Here is a 22,966-nt window from a genome sequence, read left to right as displayed (position 1 = left end):
CTCTTTGGGCTTCTTTGGCCTAAACACCTGTTCCCGACAGTGACTCTTGCTCCTGAGAAGCTCCCACCTTCCCACGGGGTGGCACAGAGAGAGCTGGAGCGAGGCCGGCCTTGACCCCTCGGTAGGTGTCCCCCGACCTGCCGAGAAAAGGCCGGGCATGTTGGCTGCCCTGCAGAGAGGGCCAGGAGACGTGTTGAGCAGGGCGTGGGTAACCCTCCAAGGTGGGTGCAAAGGCACTCGGGGTCCAGACGGTTTCTTATTCGACGTCTCGAGAACTCCCTCCTGAAGAAACAGAGGGGTTGCTGTTCTTCACTCCGGGACTCTGCAACCCAAAGGATGACCTCCAGAGACGCCCCTGGGCAGAGGCGCCCCTGGGCAGAGGCGCCCCTGGGCAGAGGCGCTGAGCATGGCCCATGCCTGGTTTCCAGTCCAGCCCTCCCCCTTGCCACCGGCTGTGTGGCCTTTCGCTCGCCCCCGACCTCTCTGAGCTTCGTGCTCGTGCCTCCAGGTAGACCTGCGGCAACACGGGCGACAGCACGGTTCCCTGCTCAGATCCCACCCCCACTCCTGACGGCGGCTCCCTGGCCCGGCCCCTCCTCAGACCCCAGCAGGACCCAGGGCTTCACGCCGCCTGCTCTCACCAGCATGTCCATCGGGGCGCAGGTGGGGGAGGAGAGACCGAGGGCCCCACAGAGTGACAGAGAAGCTTGGCGAGGCTAGCTGTCACTCAGCATGGTCCGTGGTGTCCTTTCCTGTCTGCCTCCCCTGGACGTGCACAGACATGGTGAGACCTGCCACCTCCCTGTGAGCCATTGAGGTCAGGGCGCTGTCCCTGCGTCTCTGCTAAGAGGGACCTCTCCTCCATGTTTTGATATTTGTCCGCACAGAGCAAAGGACCTGCCTCCCCCTCGGGACCGAGCCCTGGGGGGAGGCCCACCTCGCCTGCCTGGCTTGACGGCGGCACCTAGTTGCCTATAAAACAAAACTGATTAAAAATACTTTTTTTCATTTATTGATTTGAGAGAGAGACATCGGTTTGTTGTTGCACTTACTAAGGCATCATTGGTTGCTTCTTGTATGTGCCCTGACTGGGGATTGAACCCACAACCTCAGGGCATCGGATGACGCTCTAACCTGCCGAGCTCCCTGACAAGGTGAAACGGCCACTCTTTAGGGTTCAGGTTGCAAAGCTTCAGAGCCCGCCAGGGGACAGGCACAGGGAAATCGCCTGTCTCAACCGGGTTCTCCTTCACCCGCAACCTCAGGGGTGGGTGGGCGGTTCCCCCCTCCGTGGGCCTTTGGACCCGGTGTGGCTCACTGTCGTCCAAAAGAAGTGAGTGGTGTGCATCTCCCCAGCTTTCCTGCTCCTGGGGTCGGCCGCCCCAGCCTCCGACTGGCCGCCCCAGCCTCCGACGACCCGCCCCGCAGATGCCTGCTGGGCTGCACTGCTCCTGGCCTCGCTCTCCATGGGCAGGGAAGGCGCCTGCAGGGCTGCTGGGGCCTCTGACGTCTCAGGGCCAGCGCCTTGTCACCCTGCAGGTGGCAGATGGATTTTCACCCTTCAAGGGCGCCGAGTGCGAGGAGACAGGGCAGAGCCTGCGGTCCGGGGTGCTGGGGGCCGTGTGTCCGGCTGAGGTCTGGAGGGGGCGCCCTCTCCACTGTCCCCTCCTCCGGGAGCGACCCCACGAGCCCAGGCCTGGAAGGACAGCCTTGCTGCAGGAAGGAACCTGCAGACTCCTGCCACCAGGGCTGGTTGGCCAATGCAGACTGTTTCTGGGGGCGTCAGGGGCTGCCTGGAGGGGTCTCCACGGCGCCCTGGCGGTGGGCCTGCGCCCGGGGCCTCCCAGGGAGCGAGTGCTGCCGGACCGCCATCCCCGAGGCACGCGGTGGAGAAGCAGTGCAGCTGCGGGGAGCCCATCTACGGTTTACCACCTGCGGGTGCACGCGGGGACGCCTGGGCGGGGCTCCGTGGGGATGAGCGCCTGAGGGCCGACCGCGGCGCCCAGTGCGTCCTGACCGTGGGGTCAGGAGATTCCAGAAGGGCTCCAGGACCGTCGGGGTCTGCAGGACCCTCCGGCGTCTGGCTTCACACGTGTGCGAGGTCTGCTTTGATTGACAGCCCCCCCGCCAATTGGCGTGGTGTGACCGCTCCCGGGAGCTTGGAGGAAACGAGCAGGAAGTACTGGGGGGTGGGGGGGCGGGGAGGTAGAAATGGGCGTTTGCTGCTTGTCCTGGTTCCGAAGCTGGGGGCCTCTCCGCTTTTGAGAAGCTCCCTGTGGCCCAGGCTGTTCCGGATGATTCTGTCCCGCGTGTGGACGCCAAGCAACTTCACCCTGGTGTCCTGGGGACAGTTCGAACACCTGGCGTTCGGGAGGGCAGCAGGGCGTGAAGGCCCACCCTCTTCCTTCCGCTTCAGCTCCTTCGTGACCTGGGGCCGTCTTCATCCGCCCAACACGCACTGCGCGCGGACCGGGCGGTGCTTGCGTCCGGAGACAAGGGACACGGCGCCGGCGAGTGACCCCAGAGGAGAGCGGGTGCGTCACCCCGCTCCAGCGGGGTCCGTGCCACGAGGCAGAGACTGGGGCGACGCGTGCACAAGCCAAGGACCCCCCGAGGACTGCCTGCTGCCTCCAGGGGCCAGCAGAGGTGGGAAGAAGCCTCCTATGGGTTTGGAGGGAGCACGGCCTGCCTGTGTCTTGACCTTAAACTTCCTGAGGTGGATTCCCTCCGCTGTTCCAGACGCTCGGTGGGTGGGACTTGGTCACAACCACCTGGGGAAACAACGCCTTCGGGAGCCGGAGGACCTGGCTGAAGTGCAAAGAAGCCAGGTCAGGTGCCCCTGAGTCCTCCTGGTTCGAGGTCACCGTGGTCTCGGTGATGCCTGGATCCCACCCGATGATGGAGGTAAGCGCCAGGCCGTGGGGGAGAGGGTGTGAGGGCGCTGGACCCTCCCTCTGCCCCCCCCCCCAGCGCCCAGCCCCCACCCCAGGACACCCGCCTGGCCTGCCCCCTCCTCCATCGTGTCCCGAGTCAGGTGGGGTGCGGGGCAGCCCACAAGAGGCGGCGGGCACCGGGCTTGGAAGGAAGGCGTTTCTTGTGCCCACAGGGTAGGGGGAGGGCGGTCACCCACACCTCCCCGGAGAAACACAGGGCGGTCAGGAGACTGGAGGGACCCCAGCGAGAGGAGTACTGAGGGCTTTCCCAGGGAAGCCAGGCAGGGTGGGCCCCTGAGGTCTGGCCAGCTTGATCATTCCAGGGGACTGAAGCCCGGGGGGTGGTCCTGCTGGGCACGTGGGCCGGGGTGGGGGTGGGGTGGAGTGGGCGGTGGATTCAGGGGGCGGCGGGATGCCCCCTAGGGTTCCCAGAGCCCATGAGGGGCCTGGCCCCCGTGTGTGGGTTTGCAGACCCCAGTGCCCTCCCTGTCGTCGGGAAACAGCCCCCCCCCCCCAGCGAGGCGGGAAGTCCGAAGCTGTTGAATGCGATCACATCAAAACACGCACACTACACGCAGTTCTTGAGCCTCCATTACGACTCTGGCCAGGACCTGCACTCGAGTGACGCGGGGCCCCCCTGCCAGCATCTACATCCCCCCGTGTGGTGGGCTGCCCCTGTGCCAGGCAGAGTGGGGTCCCCCACGGGAGGGGGCGCCGCAAGGTCCCCAGAGCTGAGTCCGAGGGGACGCCAGGTCAGGGCGGGGAAGGTGCGGTGTGTTGGTGGCATTTGCAGTGTTTGTGAAACTCTGCTCGGGGACAAGTGTGGCAGCCTCACTGGAGTGCTCCGGGCCCCAGCTCCAGGCCCCCCCCCCTCAGAGACCATGGGGGGCATCACCCGGGCACCCGAGGGCGTGACATTGCTACCCAGAGTGCTGCAGGAGGTCGCCCAAGGCAGGGGTGGCCAGCCTGTGACCTTGAAGGGGAGCGGGCGCGATGGGATCACTGCAGAGGGTGGATTTGGGAGGTTTATGCCTCCCTGAGCCCTTTCCCTCCACGCTCGGCTCTTTAAGAAAATCACCCTCCAGGGGCCGTCTTCACGTTTAACGGGATCGTCTCGATTAAAATCTGATAAAATCGGGGATTGCCTTCTCCCTAAGATACACGTCAAATGGCCCGCGGTGAGGGAATTCCGGGGGTGCGGAGAGCTCCCCCGCGGGGGCCACCTCTGTTCACCACGTCCTGCTGCCCCGCCCCATTGCCAGGCCACCGGGGCCACGTCTCTCTCCTTGACAGCTGCGCCCAGCTCCAGGGATGGGCCACGGTTCCCACCCTGTGTCTCAGCTGCGGACCGGATCACACGGACCGAACGGTTTGACCAGGGTGAGGGCTGCAGCCAGCTTCCCTGCCAGGCCAGCCAAGCCAGGGCACACAGCGGGGTGCCCCGTGGGGCCGTTGGGGCACTGTGTGAGCAAGCAATGACTTTTGCTTTCCTCTTTTCTTTTAATGTTGCTTTAAATGTTTTTATTTTCACTGTTTAAAGATTTCTTTTTAGAGAGAGGGGAGGGAGAGAGAAAGGGAGAGAAGCATCCGTGTGTGGTTGCCTCTCATGCGCCCCCTACTGGGGACATGGCCCAAAACCCAGGCATGTTCCCTGACTGGGAATCGAACTGGTGACCCTTTGTTTCCCAGGCTAACACTCAATCCACTGAGCTACTCCAGCCAGGGCAATATATATTTCTTATTGATTGGTTTTAGAGAGAAACATTGCTTTGTTGTTGCACTCATTCGTGCATTCATTGGCTGATTCTTGTATGTGCCTCGACTGGGAGCTGAACCCTCAACCCCGGCCTATGGGGGTGCTGCTGCAACCAACGGAGCCACCCGGTGGGGGCCGTGTGGACATCATTTCTGTAGCGGCATCTTTCAGAGACGGCATGTGTCCTGCCGTAGGAGGAAGGCTTTGTGCAGGGAGTGCTCAGAGTTGCAATACTGGGGTGGTGAGTCTTTCCGCTACATTGTCGCTTTGAAACCGTTAGGAGCGTGGCAGTGACCTGTATCTCAGACCGCTGCGACCAGTGCCCCGGAGCTCCAGAGAGCCTCAAAGCTAAGATCCGAAGTAGAGACGAGTTCCGTGCTGAGGAGACACCTGCTCTGCCTGCCGATTGGACCCAGTGGGAAAGCAGCGGTGCTGTGCGGGAAGTCTGCTCCCAGGAGTCAAATGAAAAGCCCCGTCCATGCCCCGCCCCCCAGTGTGGAGTGCTTCCTTTTGCCCCAGCGCTGCGGTCAGACCCCTGTAGTCCTTGGTGCACGCAGGGTCCCCTGTAAGAGGCTCTGTCCACGGTTCAGGGTAAGGCCCTCCCCCAGGGGCTCAATGGGAGTCCCGCCTGAGCAGTACGCTCCCCCCCCCCCGCGCCGCTCGGCGCCCCCCCCCACCCCGTTCCTGGCCTGTCCTTGTCCCTGCAGATAGCAGGCTGCACAGGCCGAAGCCACCTCCCTGTAGACACCCATGCCGCCCTGCTGGAACCACAGTATCCCAGGGGGTTAGGGTATCAGCCTGCCAGTTTGGGGGACACAGTTCCAGCTGTAACAAGGGTGACATCCAGGTTGGGGCCCGGTGGCCAGGCGTGAGCAGGGAGACAACCCACAGGGGTTTAACTACCTTGCCAAGTTGTCTTTCCTAACAGGGAGGTGCACCTATTTCGTTATTCCTTGTGATTGTGGTCTTCATGAGGGAAAGAGTAGAAAAGGCACAAACTCGTGACAGTAGACCTGAAGAGGAGATGGTGCCCAGGGCCCCAGGGGGCCCTTGAGTGTGCATCCCGGAGCCCAGAAAGCAGGGGCTCAGAAGGGCGGAGACTCTGAGCCCCGTGGGGGAGCGGACCAGGAGCCAGAAGAGCGGCCTGCCCAGGCGGTGGGGGAGACAGCCCAAGGATGAGAACCCGAGATGGGATGAGCCTGTGCCCTCTGTCGGGGCTCTGGGGACGTAGAGAGGCTGAGCTAGTTGGGGAAAGGCAGTGATTGAGGTGGAGGGCGGGGAACAAAACATTGCACAAGAAAATAAACAGCAAGAAGAAACAGTATCCTCACGCACTACAGGGCTGAGCTGTGAACAATAGTTACACGATGGTAACATTGGCTTGGGGAGAAAGCGCTGAGTTGGAAGGACGGGTAGAGGAACTGAGAGGGTGAGCGGGTGAGGGAGCAGACCCGCTGATTCTGGGGGAGGACTCGGGCTGCAGAGGCAGGGAGCTCGCTCAATTCTCAGCACGAGGGTCCCGGAGACGGCCGCTGAGCCAGTGGCCAGTGGAGGGCTGTGGAGGGGTGAGGGACTGCTCCCTCGTATCCAAGCCAGAGAAACTATGTTCCTTTTCAAACAATGATCATTTGAGAAACTGAGACAGAGGTCAAATCCTTAGATCCTTGGACATCTTCTGAAAGGTGGCTGCACCCCACGTGGCGTGGGAGCAGGTTCCCGGAGGGGGGGCCGTCACACAGAGCATTGTGGGGGGCAGACCCACCAGGCGTGGGGCCCCTGTCCTGCACCTGAGCCCCCAGCAGTGGGGATACCTGGTCAGCACCTTCACCACCACCTGGGGAAAGAGGCGAGGGTGTCAGCCACCCTGGTCAGGCGGGGAGCACGCAGTTTGGGGTGGGGAGACCCTCTGCCCTATCACCCCAATGGGGGTCTTTCCTGTCTTCTCAGCTTAGCAAGGGTCTTGTTTCGGCCCCACACTCTTGGGCCCGGTGGGGGGGCAGCCCCCAGGGATGGGCCTCCGTACCCCTTTGAATCTGTATCTAGAGCCACTGTGACTCTGGCATCCAGCTATGCCTGCATCACAGGTCCCCCCTGGGTGGTGTGGCTTGTGGAGACCTCAGGTGGCCTTGGTGTCCCCAGAGCCGGGTGGGCAGTGTTCGGGGACCCTCGAGCCTTTTCCCTGAGACCTCACCTTCTGTTCCCGGCACCTTTTACGGCCCCTGAATGGCTAAGAGTGTCGGCCTCAGCTGGCTCTGTCCGTGGCTGCAAAGGGCAGATCCGTGGAGCGACGGGGTGGGAACAGAGACGGATGCCATGTGCCACAGGGCTGGAGCCACACGGTCACCTCCCACCTCCCTCTGTGCCAGCCCCCGACCCCAGCCGGCCCAACAGGCAGGGAGGGTCCCCGGCCTCTTCGGTTTCCCTTGCTGATAGGATTTCCAGCTATTCACCCCCACAAATCTAAAAGAAAAGAAAGCGTAGCATTTTCCTTCATTAATGTGCCTTTTACCAAGTGGCTCATTTGAAATCCCTCGGCCTGGGTGGCAGCCTCTGTTAGTGGTTTTACCTGGGCCCCGGGGGCGGAGGCTCTTAACTGCTGGCTTCAGGTGATTGTGCAGATGGGCTTCTCCTTCCCAGGTTGCGACAGCCGGCGGGAGCGGTGGGAGGCCTGCGGAGGCACTTCTCCCCATCAGGTCAAATAGGCCGTTTGGTAGCAGAGACCCCTGAAGGCAGGTGTGTGCCCCTGGCAGCCCTGCCTGAGCATCAGAGCCCTGTGTGTGCCCCCAAACTGATTCCCCTTCAACACGGGCAAGAACCTGCTTTCCTCCTGCAACCCTGCGGGGGTGGGGGTGCTAAGCAGGAGTCCCAGGAAACCCACGGAAGGGAGAGGCAGTTTCTTGTAACTACTCATTCACAGGTGTGAGCAGCTGGTTCAAAAAAGCCAGCAGACTGAGCCCTGGCTGGTGTGGCTCAGTGGATTGAGTGCTGACCTGCAAATGGAAGGGTCACTGGTTCGATTCCCAGTCAGGGTACGGGCTTGGGTTACAGGCCAGGTCCCCAGTAGGGGGCGCCTGAGAGGCAACCACACATTGCTCTTTCTCTCCCTCTCTTTCTCCCTCCCTTCCCCTCTCTAAACATAAATAAAATCTTTTTTTAAAAAGCCAGCAGGTGGCCGGGTGGACCTGGTGGCTATTTCCACTGCATTTATTCACTCAACCTTCCGGCGGTTTCTGCTTTGGCCACTCGTACCTCATTTCTTTCTTAACCAGTCATTTTCAGCAATCTGGACAGCAAGTCCCGCAAGTCCCAGTCAGTGAATAAATTGCCCAAAGCTCGGTCCCGTTTCCACGCAGCTGAAGAAAAAGACTGAACTGCACAGTGTTTCCAGCATGCAAACCCCCCACTGAGACCGGCCTTTAAAAAACATCTATAGAACCCACTTTATCTCCAACAAAGCGGGTGGGGGAGGTGTGCCTGGGGGAGGGTGCAGGTGCGGCTGTGGCCACCAGGGGGAGCCTGCACCGTTCTGGGAAAAGGCCAAACACGTAGTGGAAAGGGGGCGCGGGGCGGGCATTTCACTGTAAATTGGGCGCGCGGGGGCGGGTGCAGGCTTGGCGGGAGTAGAAATAGGTTCCTGGACCCGAGCTCCCTTCTCCTCACATACAGGCACGTCGTGTGCCAGAAGGCATCAACCCGGGGAACCCCTGGTGGCCCGGGGGATGTTTCAGAGCCAAGTTCAGGCCCCTGTCTGATGTGAGAAGTGGTTTTTGGACAGGGTACCCAGCTGGGGTTCCTCGTTGGGGCAGGAGGAAGGCTCGGCCAGTTGCCTTCCCTGGGAGCAGCTTCGGGCCCCCTGGGCAGGGGCAGGGGATTTGGCTGGCACACCTGGGTGAGCCCCCACCCCACCCCCACCCCACCCCACCCCACCCCCACCCCCGCAGGGGGGAGGGCGGCTCCGCCCCAGGCCTTCCCCGTTTAGTTTGTTTTGCTTTCAGCCCTGGCCCTCAGGGTCGGAGGCAGATTAACTGCTTTCAGTGTGGAAAATCCGCCTGGTGAGTGATTTGAACCTGAAACGACAGCAGTTAGGCAAACAGCAGCAGGCTCTTCCTTGTTGACAGAGAGGTGCTGGGCTTCACGGCCCACGTGATTTGCAGGTGGCACCTTCCCACTGTAAATGTCACCTCTTCTCCTGCCAGGGACACAGACTGGGCCATGTGGGAATGTTCCAAATGACAGAGATCTACAACAACAATGGACTCTGGAGCACATCTTTTTTTTTTTTTTTAAGATTTTATTTACTTTTAGAGCGGGGAAGGGGGTAGAAAGAGGGAAGAAACGTCAATGTGTGGTTGACTCTTGTGTGCCTCCTACTGGAGACCTGGCCTGCAACCCAGGCATGTGCCCTGATTGGGAATTGAACCAGCAACCCTTTGGTTCACAGGCCAGCACTCAGTCCACTGAGCCACAGCAGCCAGGGCAAGATCTTTAAAATTAAATAAAAGAAAGGAGCGTGGACCCCACTGGGGAAACTCTGGAAGTCCGATGGGAACGGTGGGTAGAGGGGTCCGCTACAGCCACAACATTATGCTCCTCGAAAAGTGAAATTGTCACAAACAACAACAACAACACACACACACACACACACAGGCGCGCGCGGGGGCGACTGAGACATCCTGTCTCCTGGTTCTGGAGGCCAGAAAGGAGAAGTCCAGGCCAGGAGTGTGGGGACCCTGCAGGCCTGAAGTTGTGTCCCGGGCCCCCCTTCCTCTGCCGTGGCCTCGGTGCGCAGACGCCTCACTCTCATCCTCGGTCTTCACGCCCTGTCCAGTTTGCCATCTGTGTCCACGGCTGTCCTTCAACGAAGACCCCCGTCCTGTTGAATCAGGGCCACCCTGAGACCTCATGGTAACAGAGACCCGGTGTCCAAGGAAGGTCACATTGAGAGGGGCTAGGGCTTCCACATACCGTCTTTGGCGGGGGGCACAACGTGGCATGACGGGTATGGAACAGTGAACCCCGGAGAAACAGTTGCAGGTGGAAGTGGCCTTTGGGGTACAAACCCCAGGCCACCCTATTTGGGGACAGGAAGTCTTTTCCCTGCTTCTCATGGACGGCCCGAGTCCCCTCATGGAAATTATCGGACTGCTCTTCACTGACAGCGGGGTGCCAAGTTCAGGTGCTGGCTTTCAAACCAGAGGCCGTTTGTAGTTAAGGATTGGTTTCATAATGCCTGACACCTGTTTGACTGCCTGCCTTTAAATACCTACTGTATTTTACCGTATATAACGTGCACTCTTTTTTGTCCCAGAATTTTGAGGGGGAAATAAGGCTATGTGTTATGCGTGGGTGTAATGATTATATTCCCTGGGTGTGATGGCGGGTATAGTAATCCTGTGCATAATATGCACAAAAACATGGGGTGCACATTATACACGGCAAAATACGGTATTGTGGACAGGGACTGGGGCTCCCGAGAGGAACAGAAACCGGTGGCCCCCAAGAGTTGTATCTCCCCAGGGGCTCTGGTCTCTGCCACCAGGGCAGGAGTGAGTAGACGCCCGGGCACACAGGCTCTTCCGTAAAATTTTCTCCTACTGCTTTTGAATGACCGACTGTGTGAATACAAACACCAATCCGTGTACTGATCTCGGGAAATGCCACAATTTGGTTGGTGAGAAACCTTCCGACAGGGCTTTACTGTGCTGCCCGACTCGGAGCAGGTTGGTCCTGCGCAGGCCTGTGGCTTGGCCGCCACTCCCTGGCTGGCAGGGCCAGGCATTGGGGGAGCTGTCGGCGAGCAGAATGTGCTGATGTGGGGGGTCCCCCCGTGTCCCCCCTCTTCCCCTTGGAATTGGTCTTGGCCCGAGCCGCTCCCGCTCACCCTGTCTCGGTGGGTCTTTTCGACAGACATGGCTGATGTGAAATTGGGGGCAAGGGCGGTGGTCAGAGACCCCGGGGCGTGAGGGATTCAGGTGGTCTGAAAGCAGTCAGAGGCATGTGTCAGGGCTCAGAGGATGCCATAGCTCGTCTCAAAAAGATGACCACTTGGGCGGAAAGGTGCCCCTGAGGTCGGGCACTGATGGCGTCTGCAGGGCTGGCAGCCAGCACAGCCCAGGGCTGATCCCTGCGGCCCAGCCTGCCATGGGCGGCAGAGGGTGGCACCAGGGTGCTGGGCGGGGCCTGCGGACGGCTGTGAGTCCACAGCTGGGGACGCCACCCAGGTGCTGACCAGATCCCTTATGTGAAACTGTGCAGGGGCCACTCGGTCACGCAGCCCCTGGCCCTCGTCCTGGGCAGGCACGACCTTGGGATGCACACCAAGGTCGTGGGGAACCGGGCCTGCACTGGCACAGCCGCTGTGCCCAGAGGACCCCCCTCCCCACCAAGCTCTGCTGGGATCTGTTTCCTGGGACTCTACAACCCCACAGGGCCCGTGCACCTCAGGTCCCGACTGCACCTCAGGGGCTCCCGTGGCGGCCTTTCCACGTGTCTCAGCACCGAGACAAAGGGAACATCTGTTACTCGAAGGGGAGGCACGGGTGCCAGGTGGCTTGGTTACACCTGATTCAAGTCTTCCACCTGCCAGAAACCTGGCCCAGGTAAGACTGCAGGTGACTTTGAAAACTGGCTAAACCCACACCCTGCCCTGTGTCCCTCCCAAGTTCCTGCTTCTGGGGCCTTCGTGCGTGAAGAGACGAGGGGCCGGTTGGTGGACTGCGTGCCTTACCTGTGGTGGAGTGAGATCAATCCCTCATCCGGGGACCGGAAACCCCCCCAGCATGGCCCTACTCCCCAACTTCGCCCTCAGATGCGGATGCGGGCTGGTGCCGAGGGGCACGGCTAGGTCAGCTGTGCACATCTCAGGGTAATCTTCCCGTGCCCGGGACCCAGGGCCGCTTCCACCACCTTCCCTGCCAGGTTGTCCGTCAGTTTTGAGTCAAATGGGGGAGGAGCCCTTGGTTCTGACGTGTGTTGGGTTGAGTGTAAAATAAGGTGAACTTCTCTCTGCGGTTGTTGAAATGCGTGTTGAAACTCAACATGCATTTTGCAAAAACCATGACATGCGGCCGAGGGTTGGGGCGGCTTCTTTTCTGCTCCGAGGGGCCACGGGGCCCCTTTCTGGGAAGTCCGCTTGCTCCCTGGGCAGGGTTGACAGGACAGTGGGCCCCACCTGCTGCTTCTCTGCCTCGCCCCCCATCCTTTTCTCTGAAAAAGCTTCCTGCGGCTCCCACCCCAGGGGCAGGTCCCAGGCCCCGGGAGGGTGGTTCTGAAGTGCTTCCTGGAGCAACCCCGGCGGAGCCCAGTTCCGGAGATCAGGGAAGACCTGTGGCAAAAATCCCTGCACCGCAGTGCTGTGCTCCGTCCGGGTCCTGCGGCTGGGCTGCTGGGGCAGCGAACTACGCCCAGTCATTGCCCCTCCCGCGTTTATGCCAGCAAGGTGCCATGGATCCGAGCCCTGGAGTGAGGGCGTCTGAGACCAGTTCGGACCCTCCTTCCCCTGGAACCTGGCACCCAGCAGAGTGGGCATTCCCAGGCCTGATTCAGAAGGCAAGAAGATGCCGGATGGCAGAGATGACGCCTCCAGCCACCCGGGGCGACTGTCTACCAGCAGGTGCCCAGTGAGCACACCACATGGGCTGGTGGTGGCCTGTTCTGGTTCTCAGCCCCTCTCCTGGGCTCCAGAGACCCCCCCCCCACCATCTGGACCACGGGGAAGGGGCCTCTCGCTCCAAGACAGAGGACAGCATGCTGGGCAAGGACAGCCGGTGGGCAGGGACAGGAGGGAGGTGACACTGGCCATGATGACACTCTCTCGGCGGCCAGCAGGCAATACCCAGGACATCCAGAATGCAATGTCCACATGTGGCGTTTCCTCAAGAGGTCACGTGGGAGCTGAAGTCTGAAGAGCTATCAAATATTTCCATTCCAAATGCAAGCACACTTCCGCCATTCAAAGAAAAACCTGTCAATACAATGGTTGGTTTTGACCTTTAATAGAAATTAAAAAAAAAAAAAAGAATGCAAAAAGAACACAACTTGGAAAACCTAGAAAGAACGGGAAGCTCTCTGGCCTCTCCATCTGGGGGAGTGCAAACTCTTTACACCGTTTTACACTTTCACACTCGCATCGCTTTGGTTCACACACACCTTTACAGTATTGGCAAAGAAAGTGTTCAGATCCAGGTTTTTTTGGCTACATTATTTCTAACAGATACAGATTTACTTCCGGTTGAAGACAAAAACAACAACAACAAAAAACACTTTGTTCTTTATGCACAAATATAATTAAGGGCCCTGTGTTTTCGGCTAATAAATTCTGTTTTTCATAAAATGCCAACACCACCACCAAAAAATCTGTTCTAATCACTGGCTTTTAGAAAATGTGTAAAGGGGTCATTGCCAAGTTCGGAATGACCCCCTTTTCCTTTCAACAAAATCCCCCTAAAACAGCTTGGCCAGGGTAACATACCACCTACGGAAGAGATTCCCCCCACACCACGAAACCCCCACTCCAGGGAGCGAGTGTCCCGGGAGCCAGGCCCCGCCCACGGCCGCTGGAAGGCTGGGCCGGCCCCCATCGGTCAGGCTGCCGGCCTCCATCCTGGGGGTCTTTTCACCAAGCTGCTTTCACAGAATTTAAACTGAAAAGAATGAAGTTTCAAAATACAAAAAAGGACAACTTTGTAAGTAAAAATGACATTTTTACTAAAACCCACGAAATCCGAGTCTTTCCAAGGGCCAGGGCTCAGTGGAGGGCACAACTTAAGAACTCACCTGAAAGAAATTATTGCTGAATTCTACCTCCATGCAGGGCTGAAATGGATGGATGGGGAACCCCCTCTCTAACATCTCACGTTAAAAAAAAATAAATACGTAGGAGAATACAAGGCTCAGATTGGTTTTCGTACACATTGCACTTGAAGTTAACGACCCAACGTTTGCACGTCGGGTCTGACGCGGCCTGTAGCCCTACGCATGCGTCGTTCACCCGCCCGCTGGGCGCCCGGCGGCTTCGCGCAGCTGCAGCGCCGCGGGCGGAGCGCGGGGGCGAGGCAATCACAGATTGCGAATCCCGTAGGGCTGCGGGAAGCTGCGGGAGGCCCGACAGGCCGGCTCGGAGGACCGATGCGCAGGGCAGCCCGCACTTGGTCCCCGCGTGGAGCTGTCCTCTGCCCCGGGATTGTCTGTGCCAAGCGCCGCAGGGGGCGCAGCGGGCTCCGGGACACGCACGCGCGGCTGCGAGAGCGTTTGCCCCGCTGCTCCGTGCAGTTTTACACAACCCAATTTTTAAAAACCTTTTGGATGAGTATCCCTTCTAATCACACTCGCCTTGGCTAAGCGCCCTCAAGCTCCTCCCTCCCGTGGGCGTGGACCCAAACCGAGAGCTGGGACTGGTGCTTTCAGTTCAAGGCTTTGAAATATGGCAACTTGCATTTTGCGACAAAAATGGCATCGAACACGCGGAAACTGCCACCGCCACCCGCCTGCCCCGGTGGGAGACCCAGGGTCCACGGGGCAGACGCTGGCGCGAGAGCAGCTGCAACAGTGTTTCCTGACGGGCCCGGCTGCGCCCACCCGCTGGTGTGCGGGGCTGTCCCCGGAGCGGCGTGTCTGCCAGGCCCGTCAAAGCAGATCGTGGAGGAGCGAGGTCTCCGGAGCAGTCTGGAGCTCGGGGTTCTGTCCCACATCTTGCTGTCCCTTCAGAAGCAGCGGGCGCAAGACTCAGTCACTGTGTGGCTTTTCAGGGACACCCTACAAAGCAGAGAAGAGGGCGCGAGAAATGAGCTCAGTGCGTACATACCAACCCGCCACCAGGCGGACCCTGTTGGACAGGGAGAAGCGCAGAAGTCAGTCCCCCAGCCCAGGCGAGGTGATGGAGACAGAAAATGGAGAGGGGGGCGGCAGACAGGCCCTGAAAACACGGAGCCAGGTCCGCTTCTCCTGTCCACCCTGTGAGCGCAAGGGGCCGGGCCAGGGTGGTGCGTCCGCTCCTGAGACACGAACCAATTTCCTGGATTTTATATGAGTTTTTGGATTTGGAGCAGAGCAAGCCTGTCTTCACAGATGGAAGGAGCTGAGAAAGCTGTTCGTTTTCCCTTTCTCTGAAGAAGGAACGCTAGGGCTACGGCTCACCTATCCTAACTCGCGGTCTAAGGAGATGGGTTACTTGCTCTTTCTGAAGCCCCCCGCTGCCTGGGACAGATGGCTGGAGCCAGGGGCCAATCTGTGTCCCAGCCTGAAGTGGCGAGAGAATAGTACGTCAGTGGTAGCCATGTTCAGATCTGGCGGGTGGGGGAGAACGACCACCTCCTGCTGCAGTTTCAGGGGGTGGGGAGAAGTCCCCCGCAACAAGAGGTGCCCCGAGAAACAACAGTGAGGCAGGGATAGTCAAGGCTCCAGGGAGTTGCCTCTTTCTATGACAGCCCTTATTATAGAGGGACTTTTCGCTCTTCAGTCCCGACTCAATCTGCAGCAAAAGTAATTCCCTTCGCTCCCAATTGGAGTCTGGAATTTCAGAAAGGCTGTGGTTTGGAAAACAAGGAAACCAAAAAAGGCTCTCTGAGGCCCAGGAAATGGCATGACCCTGAGGATAAGTACTTTTCAGGTGGAGGAAGATGGAGGGCTTCCTGGAGGAGGAGAGAAAAGCAAAAAGTTGGGATGTGCCTTTCCCTGGAGGCAGGGCTCTTGGGGGATATTTACAGACACTGGGGGGAGGAATGGTGAGAACAAGAAGGCAGGGAGACCAGCCAGCACAGAAAACGTCGTAAAAACAGCAGACGAGGGGCAAAGGTTAAGTTTTCTGAGGAAGCCCCAGGTTTATCTGACAGCAGTGGTCCCTCCCAGACTAGGAGCTGCTGCTGCTGCTTTTAGCTCATTTTATTTACGCCCTCGAGTCAAAGGCAACTCAAGACGAAATGCCCACACTGAGTTTCCTTTTCATAAAGTGTTCAGAATTTAACTACCAAGAACTACTGTTCCCAGGGTGCACTGGGCCTGGGCTAGGGGTGGGGCAGGTGGGCAGCTTCTTGCCCTTTTAGGAAGGATGGGCTGTCTGCCCTCAATGCTGACCCAGACCTGACCTGGCACCAGCAGGGTTGGCAGCCCCGGGCTCTGTCCGCCTCTGCCGCCCAGTCCCCAAGTCGCCTGCCCCCGCAGGGGGAGGCAGGACACTCACAACAAACACCCACTGTCACAGCTCAGCGTGTCCTGTGAGCAGGGACAACAGTAGCTGAGCTGCATGGCCCCTCGGGCGGCCCCACCCTGCCGTCTCTGTGGCATGGATTTTCTCAGCAGCTGCTGCTGCTGTTGGGTCTCCACAAGACATTTGTCAACACAAAGGAAAGTGCGTTCCGTAAAGCAGGTCTGTCACACAGAGAGACTCCAGGGTCAGGGGTGAGTGTGACAACTTCACGTACCATGGCCAGCTGTCTCCCGATGTTCCCCACGGTCACACCCCCTGAGAAGAATATACAGGGCAGCCAGGAGCGGATGTAGAGGAAGTCGGGGGACGTGTACCTGCAGGGAGAGAGGAAGCGTGATGGCCGGGACCACCCCTGCGGGAGCCCTGCTTTGAGACACATGGGGCCTGCCCACCGGGAACCATCAAGGGGTGGTGACATCGGAACGTGACCACCTTGTTCCTGATTGGCTTCCTTTGAACACCAGTGGTCCCCAACCTTTTTGGTACCAGGGTCCAGTTTCATGGAAAACAGTTTTTTCGCCATCCAGGGGGCTGGGGGACAAGAGGCAGAATGCAGGCAGCAGTGCAGCGAAGCTTCGCCCGCTTGCAGCCCTTCCCCTCCTGCTGGGCGGCCCGGTCCTAACAGGGCGCAGACTCGTACCGGTCTGCAGCCCGGGGGTCAGGGACCCCCACTTTACATGACACCGTGGGTGGTGTGTCTTCGACATGCCAATCAGCAATAGGCAACGTTTCTGAGAATCCCACACCCAAGTCTGTGGCGTGTCTGTGTAAACTGAACGCAGCCCCTTAGCTAAGTCCGTGTTTTTAATCAGCGGCGGCGGCCATGGGCAGGCTTCCCCACGCGGGTGAGGCTTACTGGTAGACGCCGTTGTACACCAGCAGCTGCGTGATCAGCGTGGCGAGGAAGGCGATGGTGATCCCCAGCCCGAGGCCGCTTCTCGAACGATCAAACGTCCACCACAGGCCCAAGGACAGGGCCGCTAACGTCAGGGAGAGCTGGACGTTATTGGCAAAATCCAACTTCTGATGAGGCAAAGTTAAGGAAAAGTCTAGCGATTTTGAAAAAGGTGAAAACACAGAGAACCCCAGAGACTACATGGCTTTTCCTCTCGTGCACATGAACCTCCACCCAGAAGCGCGGCCAGAGAGCAGCAGGGATGGTCAGATACAAGGGCCCTGCGATCCAGAAGCTTCTCTGGGGTCCCTGGGTAAAAACTCAACTCAACGAGCCAAGTTCTGACAGCCACATATAAAATGTGGTCAGCAGGTCAACCACCGAACAACCTGCGTTGCTGTAAGTCATCTACATCCTGTTCTTGGGGGCCCTCTCCTCAGGGGGCGCTGGATGCCGCCCCCAAATCCGTGTGGGCACTGGCTGGCTTCCACCATAGTGCAGCTTGTCAGCTCGGGGACAGGGACGGAGTGGAGGCGAGGTGGCTTGCTGCGTCCTTTCGTGACCTCCTCATCGTTAAGGCTGGGGCATAGCAGGTGCAAGAACTGGCAACTCTGAGATTATCTTTCTCCAGCGTTTGAAAATATGATCTGCTTGTGCGAGGGGCCGTGGGGTCGGCCTACTTGGACCCGGGACACTCGGCCCTTCTTCCTAATAATGCACTTCTGTTCCGTGCGATGCGTCCCACCTGGGGTCGCTGGAGCTCAGGGGCCTGGTGCTAAGGACCCTGACCTCGGAGCAGCATGGGGACCGGCGTGGTCAGAGCCAGCCTCCAGGGAGAACCCCGAGGAAGAGCGGCCTCGGCACTGCTTGTCACTGGGCCTCGGGAACCAGGGCCTCACCATGCAAGGCCGTCAGGTCAAAACGGGGATTTATACAACAGGCTCCGAGGAAGCGAGATACTGCCTGACGGAAGAGGGAAAACAGCCCCCTCGGGCTCGGGCGGCATGTCCCCGTCTCCGGGGATAAACCGAAGGGCTGGGGACCGTCCCCTTCCGAAGCTCCTGCTGCAAAGAAACTAAGCAACAGGCTTGGAGGTAAATGGAAGAGCAATGTCCCGCCCACCCACCAGGCAACACACCCTCATTCAAAGTAACGCCGCGCTTCCACCCGTGACCCAGGACCACACTCTGTGTGCCCACGGAAGGATACAGCGCTGGCGTGGTTGATGCCCACGAACACCGCCACACAGCGCATCACGCTGGCCCACTCCCGCTTGAACTTGTGGGGCTCGCCCAGGTGGCTGTCGATGCAGGGGTACAGGAGGCCGACCACAGCTGTCAGAGGAGAGAGAACAGTCAGCACGCTCCGAGCGACGTGATGACGGACAGCAGCTGGGCACGGGACAGCATGCTTTCCACGTGGCACTTAACATGTGATGTGAACAGGCCCTGTCTTAGACATGCCTGCTCTAACACAACACTGAAATTCTGACTCGTTTTGTATTGCTGAGCTCCTGGGGTACACACACACACACACACACACACACACACACACACACACACGAAAGTCCGTTTCGAGGAGTTGAAAGCAAACCCACTGTTCTCCGGCTCAGCCGCAGGGGCCAGGAGTGCAGACCACCGAACAGCTTGCAGAGGCAGCTTTCTCTCCACATCCCTCACGAGACTTCCGTCCTACCACAAACAGGGGCGCTCCCATGAGCATTTGAGACATGAGGCCCATCGCCGGTTCTGACGTCCTCCCAGCCGGCACGTTGGTGCTGCTTGCACGCCCAGGGGGCGGCACCGTACTTGCTGGGGAGGGTGGAGTACTAACTCTAGGAGACACCCCCTGCCCAGCACGGCCACCAGCCAAGCAGGCTCCTGTCCCCAGGGCCCAAGCCCCGCACTGCGGAAGTGTGCGGTCCAGGCAGAGAACCGGGTCACCGTTCCCAGCTGATGAGCCCACTCCCGTGTCAAATGGGGGATATGTCAGGTACCAAAGAGCCAGACGAGGAGGAGCTGGCCGGGGTCTGACAGGGAGGAAGCCTTCACAGACCCAGCTGCACGGCATGAGAGCAGGAGAGAATTTAGGTGGGAGAAGGCGTGGCATTCCAGGAGAGGAGCCCGCGGAAGGTGTGAGGGGCCTGGTGACTGGTGGGGATACAACCTGCGGACCCCACACAGGGATGTGAGAGCCAGGCAGAGGCTCCGCCGTGCGTCCCGGGGGGAAGACGGGAAACTATTTTAGGTTTTGGACAGAGAGCCAAGAACCATAGTTCAAGCCAAACACTCTAACGAAAGACTTTCAGTTTCAATTTCGTGCTCAATTTTAACAAGTTTTGCTTGGAGCTTTGAAGAACAGAACCGAAACTCTGTGACTCACTGCACTGCAACTTAACCTCACCTTTCAAAGTCAAAGGCCAAGGGAGGGGAAATGTGCTGCGGGATGTTTTCCCCATGCCCTTGGCTGAGACAAAAAAAAAAAGGTATGAGGAACCGTTTCAAGTATTCCTGGCATTTCCTGACAAAGAAAGCCCAAACTAATAAACCTTTTAAAATCAAGTTTTTGATTCAAAGAATGAAACTATCGCGCCAGATATGTGTGGACAGAAGAATTCGCACCTACTGAGATTTATTCCTCACACAGAATTTCTACCAGCCCAGTTGTGTATTTAAAGGGTCCAAAAACAAAGCAGGACCCTACCTTTGAGGACCAAGATGAAAACATCAGACCCCTGCTCAGAAACTACGGTGACCCTCGCCCCCCACCCAGGTCCACTCCAAGCCTCCTGCCTTCCCACTGTCCTCAGGGAGTGTGTGATCCATCCCCGCGGGGCAGGGACACCCCAGACTGCAGGGAGACATCGTGCAGCTAAGGACACCACTCTGGACCTGGCTGCTGACCCCGGGGCTGGGTGTCCACCACTGTAAGTGGAGCGGAACCAAGCACCCCATAAGGAGGCATCAAAGCGAGTGGCACAGAGGGAGGCAGCCGGAGGTGCCAGCCAGGGCCAGCCAGAGCGTGCAGCAGAGCCAGCCACCTCCTTGGTGCCCTCCCCGTAGTGTGTGGGAGCCCGGGACAGGGCCAGCCTGCTCCTCTGTGTTTCCACGTGGCGGAGTTGAGGCCATGGGAAACAGCTGCCAGCCAGGCCCTGTGACTTCTCAGAAGTACCATGTGGCCCAGATAGGGGGCGACTCAGCCTCCCCATCAAAGCAGCTAGTAGAAATCAGAGGCTGCAGCCCATCGACAGTTTAGACTGAGCCTGTGTTGTTTCCAGCACAGGTGCCCGGCCAGGTACCCACCCTCTGGACGCAGGGTCACCCTCCCTAGGTCCCGGGCAGAGCCCGGCCCTGCCCTCACTGGCCCCTGAAGGAGGCGAGGAGGCCACTCTCAGACTCCGCCTCCGCCCACGTGACAGTTTGTTTTCAGTCCCCCAGCCCGTAGCGTGGTGGCCGCGGCAGCCAATGGCGGCCTGGGGCCTGCGCTCACCAGTTCTCGGGCGACCAATCACAGCAGTGAACCGCGTGTCAGCCCGCGTCCCAAACCGCGAGAACCGCGATCGGGACCCGGCTGCCAGGCCCCGGTGCCCGGGCGGTGCACGTCCCAGACCTGGTCTCCATCACCACCCTGCGGCGGGCGCCCGGGGTGCAGGCCCCCACCCTCCCCCCGAACGCCAGCCCCGGAAAGGCCCGCTTGTCCCCCTGCACGGCTCCCTTTTCAAGCCCGCGTTCCCAGAGTCTGTAAAAACGCTGTGCACCAAACACTTTTTCTTTTCTTCAAATGTCTGAAACTCCTACTCACCCGCCGCGGTCCCACAGCAGGGAGGCACCCACCAGGCCGAGGAGAAGGCGGTGGCGATCACCTCATCGGGGAACAGGGTCACATTCCTCTGCACCTGCAGCAGGTTGAGCACCAGGGCGAGGACCACCCCAACCGAGAAGAGCACCAGGCCCCTCTGCAGCAGGTGGGGATGCCAGAGGGTAGTCTGGGCCCCCGCGCCAGGGCTCCCAGGCGCGCGAGCCGGCTCTGGGTCCTGGACCCCGTCGGCTGGCCGCAGCGCGGAGCCGGATAAGGAGGAGGTGACCATGCCCCCGACTTTGGCCGCCAGCGTGCGGGCGCGGGCTGTCGAGTAACTTCGGTGCCTGGCGCCGCGAACACAGGGACAACTCCAGAAGTGGTCGTCCAGCCTGGGCATCAGTCACCGGAGTGCGACGGGCTGTCCTGGAGGGCGAGAGAAGATCGGGAAGGCGGGTCGCGACCAAGTCCATTTCCAAGGAGCAGGGCAGGGGCAGCGAGGCCCGCCCGGGAGGCTGGGCTCTCGATTCCCGCGGTCACATCTAGGAAAACTGTCCCTCGCGGGGCGCGGGGCGCACGACGGAGGGTGGGGGCGCAGGCGCGGGCTGCACAGTCGGCTCCGTTCCCGCCCGAACGCATCCCGTGCACGCCCCGCCCGGCCCCAAAGTTTCCCAGACCCCGCGCTTTCGCAGACCGCCCAGCACAGGGTACTGGTGTCCCCGCGGGAGGAGGGGACCAGTGGCTCGGCCCCCGGGGGTCAGGGGTGCAGCCCCTGCCCCGGCTGGGGTCGGGGTCGCAGACCGGAGAGAGGCCGGGGGTCCCATTCCCAGGACCCCGCCGCGCCCCGCCTACCTGGCAGAGGGGCGCCCGCCAGCGGGCTCGCGGACCGGGGAGGTGTCGGAGGAGGCGACACGGAAAGATCCCAGGCCGGACCTCCAGGAGTTGGGCCCGCGGCGCCCGGCGCGCGGCGCGAGGCTTATAAGGAAAGCAGAGGCGCCCTGGCTCACGTGACCCGAGAGCGGCCCACCGCCCCGCTCGCGTGTCTGGGGGCGTGGCCTCCGCGCGCCCCGCCCCGCCCGCGCGCCCGAGCGCTCGCGGTCTGGTGAGGGGGACGCGGCCAATCGGAGGCGGGCGGCCCATATGACGTAGGCACACGCCACCCCCGGCCAGCTGGCTCGGGAGCGCGGACGGACGCGAGCGGGCGCGCGGGCTGGGGGGCCGCGCCGGGCTGGGGGGGGGCACCGACAGACGCGGCGCGGGGCACCGACAGACGCGGCGCGGGGCACCGAGGGGCTGGCGGAGCGCGAGCGCCCCGGACCTCCCTCTCCCGGCCCCGGTGCAGCTGCATCCCTCGCCCGCGGTGGGAGGCGGTGCCACGCGGGTTCCAGGGCGGGCGGGAACCTCTTGGAGGAGAAACACGCCGCCGCGGGTCTCCAGGGTTCAGCCCCTGGAATCTAGAGCGTGACCGTGACCCACATTTGGCCCATGGTTCGACCTTGTGCCCTCCACCCTGTCGTTAACAAGTGGTCAATGCACATGCTGGGTCAGCTGCTGGTGCTTCGACCTGGATTCTTCGTCACGCCCTGCGGCTCCTGATGGCCACCGCACCTGCTCCTGGAAAGGGAGTGTGTTCAGGGTGGTGCTTTCCGTTCGCGGGCGACCAGAGTGGCTGACCAGAGTGGGTGATGTCGAGTCCTTTATGAAAATGTCGATGAGAAGCGTGCCACTCACACAGCGATTTCTTCCACTTCCCACGTGCCTGGCCTCGTGTTCGGAACGCACACCAAGGACACCACTCAGGGAAGAGTGAAACGCTGCTTGGTCTTGTTGATGGGCTACGTCTTTGAACCTTGTTTGCCGCGTGGGTCACACCATCCACATAGGGGGGCAGGCCCGTGCCTGTCTGGAACCCATCTCTTGTTCGGCGAGATCATGTTATTTAAGATGTTTTAACAGTGAAGAGTTTTTGGCCTCTCCCTGGCTGCTGTGGCTCAGCCGATGGACCCCTGGCCTTCGAGTCAAAGGGCGCTAGTTTGATTCCCAGTCAGGGCATATGCCTGGGTTGCGTGTGGGGCCAGGCCCCCATCATGAGGCCCACAAGAGGCAACCACACATTGATGTTTCTTTCCCCGTCTTTCTCCCTTTTCCTCTAATAAATAAATAAATAAATAAATAAATAAATAAAATTTTAAAGCGTTTTGATCTTATGTGCAGAGGATAAGCAGAGGTAGAGGGGCGCCTCAGCCCAGCCAGACAGCCAGCAGCTCGGGCAGCGTGAAACACGGTGTGTGTGGCATCTTAAGCACCCAGGTCTGTGGCTAAGGGTGAAACAAAACAAGCAAACAAAAGAACAAGCCCTGGCCAGGTAACTCAGTTGGTTGCAG

General features: G+C 60.0%; 1 protein-coding gene across 1 annotated transcript; it reads right to left on the bottom strand.

The window, feature by feature from the left end:
- Positions 1-13,374: 13,374 nt before the first annotated feature.
- INSIG1 (insulin induced gene 1) lies at positions 13,375-21,543 on the bottom strand. The gene is made up of 6 exons (XM_037049499.1): positions 21,435-21,543; positions 20,589-21,008; positions 17,997-18,121; positions 16,749-16,915; positions 16,107-16,206; positions 13,375-14,442 (listed from the first exon to the last, which is right to left on the bottom strand). The coding sequence occupies exons 2-6, from the start codon at positions 20,980-20,982 to the stop codon at positions 14,413-14,415; spliced, it is 816 nt and encodes a 271-aa protein (XP_036905394.1). The 5' UTR covers positions 20,983-21,008; positions 21,435-21,543; the 3' UTR covers positions 13,375-14,412.
- Between the last annotated feature and the right edge of the window lie 1,423 nt (positions 21,544-22,966).

The sequence above is a fragment of the Sturnira hondurensis genome, unplaced genomic scaffold (assembly GCF_014824575.4).
Source record: "Sturnira hondurensis isolate 20B ecotype Veracruz unplaced genomic scaffold, ASM1482457v3 Scaffold0006496, whole genome shotgun sequence".
In the NCBI taxonomy this organism is placed as follows: Eukaryota; Metazoa; Chordata; class Mammalia; order Chiroptera; family Phyllostomidae; genus Sturnira; species Sturnira hondurensis.
The sequence above is the reverse complement of the archived record's forward strand: the minus strand, read 5'-3'. Positions and strand labels throughout refer to the sequence as shown.

What these genes read in the sequence shown, in the direction of transcription:
- INSIG1 (XM_037049499.1), bottom strand. Translation starts at nt 20,982, where the DNA reads ATGCCCAGGCTGGACGACCACTTCTGGAGTTGTCCCTGTGTTCGCGGC. An exon ending in GTGTACAACGGCGTCTACCA is followed by an intron (nt 16,207 to 16,748) that starts GTAAGCCTCACC and finishes CTCTCCCTGCAG; the next exon opens with GTACACGTCCCCCGACTTCC. An exon ending in TCGGGAGACAGCTGGCCATG is followed by an intron (nt 14,443 to 16,106) that starts GTACGTGAAGTT and finishes TCTGCTTTGTAG; the next exon opens with GGTGTCCCTGAAAAGCCACA.